We start from the raw sequence: 8,916 nt of genomic DNA, 5'->3' as shown, positions 1-8,916 counted from the left end.
TATGTAGGACCAAATTCAAAAATAAGGACTATCCTGGTATATATGTAGGACCAAATTCAAAAATAAGGACTATCCTGGTATATATATGTAGGACCAAATTCAAAAATAAGGACTATCCTAGTATACATGTAGGACCACATTCAAAAATAAGGACTATCCTGGTATACATGTAGGACCACATTCAAAAATAAGGACTATCCTAGTATACATGTAGGACCACATTTAGATATTTTTCATTATTTAGTAAACTATTCTATTTGTATCAGTGTGACTTTCATTGTTTTCAAAGTTTGATAAGATTGTAAAAAACAACTAAAATGCATAAGCTGTGCACATGTTGGCCAGTTGATAGAGCATCAGTATCTGTCTCTGAGCACTATGTTAACCTAGGGTTCTGGGCTCAAGCTGTAGTCAGGGAGATTTTGAAGTACAAATGAGTTACTATGCTGGTTCACAGTTACTGGTTATCCCACCTCTGATAGCCATCTGACCCGAGTAGATGGTAAATCTAGCAGCTGTCTCTGTGTACTTGCTGACATCATCAATTGAACTGGTGTGCTGTGTGTTTTTATAGTTTACTGAAACAATGCTACTTAAGGTTTGTTTGCAAATAGGTTTATACAAGAGTCCAGATGGGAGTTGTATGCTTGGTACTTGAGTCATGGTCTCTGTTGGTAGAGCACTGACTTTTGAGCACTAGTGTTATCCAAAGGCCTTGAGATAAAGCACTTATCAGAACAGGTTTTCTTAACATCCTGAATCATTATGAGATATATATATATATATGTTGTATAATACAAAATTACCTCAGTGATCATTAATATTGTTATTATTGCTGCAAGACATAGTTTTTAAAATTATATACCATACTGTTTGAAACTTTTGTGTATTTTAAAAAGTTGTTACTGTTATTACAATGTAATTTGTTTTTCTTTCCAGATGTTTGGAGTTTGGGAGTGATTCTGTACATGCTAGTTTGTGGTCATGCACCCTTTCAAGAAGCCAATGACAGTGAAACACTTACAATGATAATGGATTGTAATTACACTGTTCCAAGCCATGTTTCCAAAGAATGTAGCAAGTAAGTTTAGGTTTACTAATGAAGGTTGATTGGATACCAAGTTTAATAGTACATTTAAGAATGGTGAGAAATTGTTTGACGTTCGAGCCACGGAGCAGTGTTCACTTATGGTAGTAAAAATATGAACTTTATCAGGGATTTTTACTCAAACTGTGTTATTGCATGGTGTTTGACTGATGGAATATTAGCTTATTAATGATCAAATATTATTGAAAAATATAATTATATTTAGGATTAATTAGTTCAAAATAAAATGGTGAATGCATGAAAGCACCAATTCTAACTCATTGTCTCTTACTCATAAAGCTTGGTTTAAGAGTTGGTTATTGTATGCAGATTAACCCTTCCAACTGCTTCTTTTTGAAAAGTATAATAACAAAAGTAAATATTTCTAGATGTTTTACATTAGTTCTATAAATTAATTTTTATAACATGGGTAAGACAAGCTCATAGATTATCATTAAATATATATTAAGATTTGATTGTGCTGTAACTTTGAAAACCTCATAGTTCTTGCATATTTACTTCAGGTAATTTTAATTTCCTGCAACCAGTATGCACTAGGTTTTACTTTAAACTTATTTTTACTATACACAAGGACTATCTTATTATGTTGAAGTTATTTCATATGGAGTTGATTTTTCAAAGTGACATTAATTGAACAATGATAGCCTTAATAGTGTATATATATATATATATATATATACTTCTTAATTCCTTGATTATGTGCTTAATTTTAGTATTCTTTGTATTTTCTTTTTCAAGTTATCAGAACTAAGAAACTTGAACTTGTGTCATTAATTCAATTCTTTACATGTGGATGGGAACATGGATACTTTTTATTACACCCAACAACAACTTCTTACAAAAGAAATCTAATGTTAATTTTTCTGTGCTACATATAGACTGATAGGAAGTATGTTAATACGTGATCCAGAGAAGCGGGCCACACTAGAAGAGGTAACTGGAAACAAATGGTTAAATGCAGGAGACGCCATCCAGCCAGCAGATTATTTACCATTAATATCTCACGAATGTCTCTCTGAGGAGGATCATGCATATATCATTCAGAAGTTGGTAAACGGAAGTATAGCAACAAAAGAGGATATCATAGAGTAAGAGTTTAGATAGTTTAAGGAGTATTTAATAGGTGCAGAAATGTTTCTATAAAATGTCAGATGTTCAGAGTAATTATAGTTATGTGTGATATATTTTAGTAACTACAGTACTGTTTCTATAAACTGTCACATGTTCAGAGTAATTATAGTTATGTGTGATATATTTTAGTAACTACAGTACTGTTTCTATAAAATTTGAGGCTTTAACATAATCACAAGTTATAATTAAAAATTGTGTTAACTAGATAGGCTTTCGAATAATCAGATGATGTATATGAATTACTTATTCTTAATATTTTACTTTGTCTAGGGCACTACAAAAGAATGAATACAACCACATCACTGCCACATACTTCTTGTTAGCAGAGAGGAAACTACGAGTTCAACGAGAGAAAAAAGCTCAGATTTTAAGCAAAAGTTGTAGGGGAGACTTTCCTCCTGTTGCTATTACACCCGAGTAAGTACTTCTTTTTAAACACATGGTATGTATGTATATCAACTTCTTTATAGATTACTAGAAGATGTTCTTTTTTTCTTTGGCTTTTACAGAAGTTGAATATGTTATATTAAAGGTAGTTTTATTATAAAAATCAGTACGTCATGTGACAACCACAACCAATGCAAATCTTGGTAAAATAGAATGTATCAGAATTATATGTTGACATGTATTAAGTAGTGTGATGCCATTGAAATTTAATCACTTTTGGAAAGTTATGTAACAGCCCTTTCTGATGCAAAATATTCCTACACTCAGATGATAAGATGTGTTTAGATCACAGATTTAGAGTTTTCAAAACAAGGATATATCTTGTATTTAGTATCACTGGAAAGTAAATGAATATTATGTATCAACTTGAAGCACCAGAACCATTTAGAAAGAGACCTGCAAGAAGTCATGGTGAGCAAGGTGCAGCATCTTGAAACAGGTAAGGATTCACAAACATGAAGGACAGTAGCAACATAATCAAGAGGGATCTCTATCTGGAAACAAGGCCGACAGGGTATGGGCTCACCAAGATAGTTCTTCCAGTCATACCTTCTCTTAAACTACTACATACCTTAAGCAGCTGGAAAATGAAATGTATATTTATGCCATTCCATACAAAGATTTATCAGTCAAATTTCTGCACACAGTATCTGTGGGTTTCTGTACAATTAGACTATTTAACTAGATTATAAGAAACTGTCAGTTTCATACATTAAATGGATTGTGGAAAGCCTGCAAGGAAGAATGGTTTACTTTGGACATGTCACTTTTATGATGGAGCCTTTTGCAGTATGAACTATGTTGCAGGAGCATAATTAAAATGCATGGGCAAATGTGGCAACATGGACTGTAACAATGTGGTGAGGCTCCAAAATCAGTGTTATATACCATATCCAACCCTCTGTAAAGGATGGTTATAAAGCCTTTGTGGATATTTAAAACAGTCTGTATAGTGAATCATGTAATGCTTGGACAAAATAATATACATACATGCACAAGGGATTATGGGAGGCATTCCATTGTTTTCTGGAAACCACATTAGGGAACGCCACTGTAGCACTGTTATATGTAACAACCCCGTCCATAACCCATTATTGCTGTTATTGAGCATTTATTATCTTTGACAAAAGCTAACATTAACTACATTCACAAATGGTGCCACGTCCTTACACACACACACAAAATTATGAAATTTTGTTTTACAACATGTACAAAGTGTGGGGAAGGCCATACAACTGTTTTATATATCTCAGAAAGTGTACTAACACTATGGAGGAATGCAGTGAAAAAAATGGCCACTACTATTGCAATAATATAGAAACTCAGCTGAAGTTTCGACTCCAATAACCGCCATTAGGCTGATATGAAGAGCCGTTTCCCAGTTTGAACCACAGCTTTTCAACTTTGGATTGTAAGACACTTCTGTGGCCAGTAACCGTAAATTAATTAATCATATGAAACACTATGGAAGGACATTAAGAGCTGGGTGTTGAAAACAGATAACAGAAAGCACACCTACCGCTACTACTTTGGCTGTTACCTCTTAATACCAAGTCACCCTGACTATCGACCAGTGTATACCATGTTTTAAGTATATGCATACTTAGTTCTTAAACCTTATACAAAACTTTTGTTAAAGTAATAATGAATACTGTAATAATATGTTATGTTATAAATAAATTATGTGAAAGTTAGGGTTTTTATCAAAGCATCCACCCACACATTTCTTTAAGTTCATAACCCAGACAAAGAATGAGTGCCTTAGTTTGTTATAAATAATTCATGATCAGGGTACTTCATGCAATATAAACTGATAATACAATTTCCACATTAACATAATTTGTGTTAAGGTTAGACTATTAAACTACTGACTCAACAAGGTGACTGTATTGCTGTATTAATGTACAAAGTTACAATATAAAGAACTGTATTAATCAAACAGCGAATGTAGAGGCTGTAATAATATGAGTGATTGAGGTCATATTACAGCTAACTTTAAGAATTATATGCCACCTAGTGTAGAACTTTAAAAAAAAATTTACTTATGCTGGAATAGTAACAACCCTTATGTCTGAATGTTGTTAAATTCATGCACCAGTAAATTTAAAATACTAATTTTCAGTTTTCTTTTCTCTCTCCCACAGAATTACAACTGACTTCTTACAACCTCAGGAAAACACGGATCACATGGTACAAAATTTAATTTCTCCTCATGTGCCAATGAAGTCATTGGATTCTAAACAGTTTGGTTCTCTTGTAGTTCCTCCAGAGAATAGTCACTGCTATTTGCCATTAGCACGCAAGTGCAGCTTGGTACATGAAGAAGAAGACAACAGTAGCTCTTCTGTCAGTCTGTCATCTGTTCCTGCATCTCATCAGTCTGGGTCTCTCACCACCTCCCAAAAGAAGCCTGTCTTACAGCACTTTCTATTCTCTCTTCCATTTAGTGGCAGTGTGAATGCTACAACACTTAGTCCAAAAATGTCTCCAGAAAATCAGTATTCTGCTTTGTCATTTTCAACTCAAAAGTTTAAAACCCTTCCATCACCAGGGCGGCGACTCCATTCTGTTAAAAGTTCTCCTCAGTTGCTTTTGAATGAAATAGATGAAGAGGTGGAATTGGATGAGCCAGCTACAAAAACTCTAAACTCTAGGCACCCAAGGAAACATCTTCACAGTCCTCGTTCTGCTCTATCACATGCAATGTTACGTCTTTTAGGCCAACAACAGAAAATGGGGAAATCAAGAACTACCAGTTGCAGCAGCTCAGAGGCAAGTGATGATGATAGTGAAGGCTTGAAGTGGAAAATTGAAAAGCTAAAAAGCTCTGGAAGAAGAGACAGTAGCGAGGATCGCACAGGAGGACAGGGTGGAAGTAGTGGAATTGGTGGCTCAGGACAGACAGGGCCTGGAGTACCACAAGGAAACATGAGTGGGGGAGGAAGGGAAGATTCAGGTAATAAAACCAACAGCAGTAAATCCCATAAGCATAAAAATCAGTCAGACACCAGTTCAAGTACACAGATTTCCTGCATTAACAGTACACTAATTTATAGAGCTAGCACTGATAGCTTAAACCTGTGTTCTGACCAGTATCCTGGTTTTTTACCATGTGATGAATTTTTTACTAAGAAAAATCCAGAGCCCGGTAGTTGCTCAAAGATTCTACCACTTGCAGTTCAAGAATGTCCAAGCAAGACTGTAGTAGAGGAACAAAAAACTTGTCGTAAAATACCACTCAACTTCAGTTCAGACATTGGCTTCATGCTCCTTCATCAGATAGAAAATTTGCCAATCCATGTCAAGTGTAATGGTTGGAAAAGATCTGGTCGCTTTAAAAGAGTATCTAAAGATAACTTGTCTCTTAAATGTGAACTTCACGGTACTACAGATGTGAAGATGGCTCCTAAATACTGCACTTTGTGTTGATGGTTAATAAGAACTTAGACGTCTGTTGTATGGGTGAGATATAATAACGTAGTTTTCTTTTCACTTAGACCAAAGACAGAATTTTAGAGCCTTTCTCTTTCCAAAGATCAGACTTGAGTTTTATGTATTTTCTCACTCATGAATCTCAATAGCTAGCTTTCTAACATTGTATGTTTTTTCTGTCCTACAATATCTACTACTTAAGATCGCAACTAAATCTTAAACTTCGTACTAAGGAGTAGGTCTCTATGGTGTTACATTCTCATATATTAGTTTGATAGGAATTTTTTACACAGTATTTACTGTCTATAGTTTTAAATAAATGATAACTTTGTACCAAGAGGAGCAGGTTACTTCTGCATTACAGAGACTCCTATGTTTAATAGATACATTTTTAAATGCTCAGCTCTTAAGTGCTCTGCATAGTAGCTGTCATAAATTTAAATGTTTTCACAATTAAGATGTTTAAGTCAGTGTGCTATAAAGATTTGTTATCACTAGTTGGATTAATCTACTCTCCACTCTACTTGCATGTACACTTCTATGCACATCTGTATAAATGAAAATTGTATTAATCTGTTTGGACATTAAAAAATAGGTTTTGAAAATTAAATTCTTTAGTGCAGAAACCAGTAAAATCCAAATAAATTCCAAGACTGATATAAGGAACCATGAGAAGTTCCAAAATAGAAAAGCTGTTAGACATATATATATACACACTGTGAATAGGTATATAAAGTACTGCTGTGCAGTTGTAACCTACCATACAAATGCTGTGACACTTATTGTATATACTAGAGTTACAGTGAAGACATGTTTAACTGATAATAAAGGTGTACAAACTGCTTCTTAGTGTTAACATTAGATTATCAACCTCAAGTGCCATTTTAAAAGAACAAATTGTAACGTAGAAGGTTCATGAGAAATATGAACTAAAATAATACTGTTGCTTTATGAACTGATTGTTATTTTCTGAGACACTTTTAATGATGTGTTTTTAATTTTGAAAAAGTGTTAAGAATTTATGATCTGCCGAGTTCAGATATGTTTTATTTTTTGATAAGTTATGTAGTTTTGAAAACAAGTTTTCCATGTTTGACATACTTCGTCATTCTGAAGGAGAGAGTTTTATATAACATTCTTAAATAATGAAAGAAGGCTTTGATTTAATCTGAGAAACACTGGATACAAGATAGAAATGCTTATGTTTCTCCACATGTACAATAATAATTTTGATCCTGTAACCATGATATGCAATTACTGACCAAGTAACAGTACCCCTACTTTATCTTGATTCAATCTCTACAGGACATGTATATGTACTATAGCTAGAGATAGGGCTTACTTATACTATAGCTAGAGATAGGGCTTACTTATACTATAGCTAGAGATAGGGCTTACTTAATTACATTTGTAAAAAACAGACTAGTTTCATATGAAACATTATGCTACATTTACTGTTCAAGTAAGTATGCTGATATATGTGTGTGTGTGTTTGGAGAACTAAAGATGTAATGTTGGGACCAATTAATACCTGCAATAGACCTTGACAATTACTAAGTTTTTATAGTTGTACGTGATCAGTCTTGTAGTACCACTATATCTAGTTCTAATAGTTGTACCTGATCAGTCTTCTAGTACCACTATATCCAGTTATAATAGTTGTACGTGATCAATCTTCTAGTACCACTATATCTAGTTCTAATAGTTGTACCTGATCAGTCTTCTAGTACTACTATATCCAGTTGTAATAGTTATACGTGATCAGTCTTGTAGTACCACTATATCTAGTTTTAATAGTTGTACCTGATCAGTCTTCTAGTACTACTATATCCAGTTGTAATAGTTATACGTGATCAGTCTTCTAGTACCACTATATCCAGTTATAATAGTTGTACGTGATCAGTCTTCTAGTACCACTATATCTAGTTCTAATAGTTGTACCTGATCAGTCTTGTAGTACCACTATATCTAGTTTTAATAGTTGTACCTGATCAGTCTAGTTCTAGTACCACTATATCTAGTTCTAATAGTTGTACTTGATCAGTCTAGTTCTAGTACCACTATATCTAGTTTTAATAGTTGTATTTGATCAGTCTTCTAATACCACTATATCTAGTTTTAATAGCTGAACCTGATCAGTCTAGTTCTAGTACCACTATATCTAGTTCTAATAGTTGTACCTGATCAGTCTAGTTCTAGTACCACTATATCTAGTTTTAAAAGTTGTACCTGATCAGTCTAGTTCTAGTACCACTATATCTAGTTCTAATAGTTGTACCTGATCAGTCTTCTAGTACCACTATATCCAGTTATAATAGTTGTACGTGATCAATCTTCTAGTACCACTATATCTAGTTCTAATAGTTGTACCTGATCAGTCTAGTTCTAGTACCACTATATCTAGTTTTAATAGTTGTACCTGATCAGTCTTCTAGTACTACTATATCCAGTTGTAATAGTTATACGTGATCAGTCTTCTAGTACCACTATATCTTGTTCTAATAGTTATACCTGATCAGTCTTCTAGTTTCACTGTATCTTGTTCTAATAGTTATATCTGATCAGTCTTCTAGTTTCACTGTATCTAGTTCTAATAGTTGTAAGTAATCAGTCTTCTAGTTCTAATAGTTGTACGTAATCAGTCTTTTAATTCTACTGTATCTAGTTCTAATAGTTGTACGTAATCAGTCTTCTAGTTTCACTGTATCTAGTTCTAATAGTTGTACGTAATCAGTCTTCTAGTTTCACTGTATCTAGTTCTAATAGTTGTACGTAATCAGTCTTTTAGTTCCATTGTA

General features: G+C 33.6%; 1 protein-coding gene across 1 annotated transcript in view; it reads left to right on the top strand.

Annotated features, from left to right (window-relative positions):
* The window catches only part of LOC106476125 (SNF-related serine/threonine-protein kinase-like), a gene marked incomplete at its 5' end in the record, with an annotated part of 19,444 nt that overhangs the window by 3,288 nt on the left and 7,240 nt on the right, over positions 1 to 8,916 (top strand). The window contains 4 exons of the mRNA XM_013936796.2: positions 940 to 1,081; positions 1,987 to 2,196; positions 2,510 to 2,656; positions 4,831 to 8,886. Of these exons, the coding sequence (XP_013792250.2) occupies positions 940 to 1,081; positions 1,987 to 2,196; positions 2,510 to 2,656; positions 4,831 to 6,115 (1,784 nt within the window). The remainder of the gene's footprint in view (positions 1 to 939; positions 1,082 to 1,986; positions 2,197 to 2,509; positions 2,657 to 4,830; positions 8,887 to 8,916) is intronic.

The sequence above is a fragment of the Limulus polyphemus genome, unplaced genomic scaffold (genome assembly GCF_000517525.1).
Source record: "Limulus polyphemus unplaced genomic scaffold, Limulus_polyphemus-2.1.2 Scaffold9868, whole genome shotgun sequence".
Classification (NCBI taxonomy): Eukaryota; Metazoa; Arthropoda; class Merostomata; order Xiphosura; family Limulidae; genus Limulus; species Limulus polyphemus.
The sequence above is the reverse complement of the archived record's forward strand: the minus strand, read 5'-3'. Positions and strand labels throughout refer to the sequence as shown.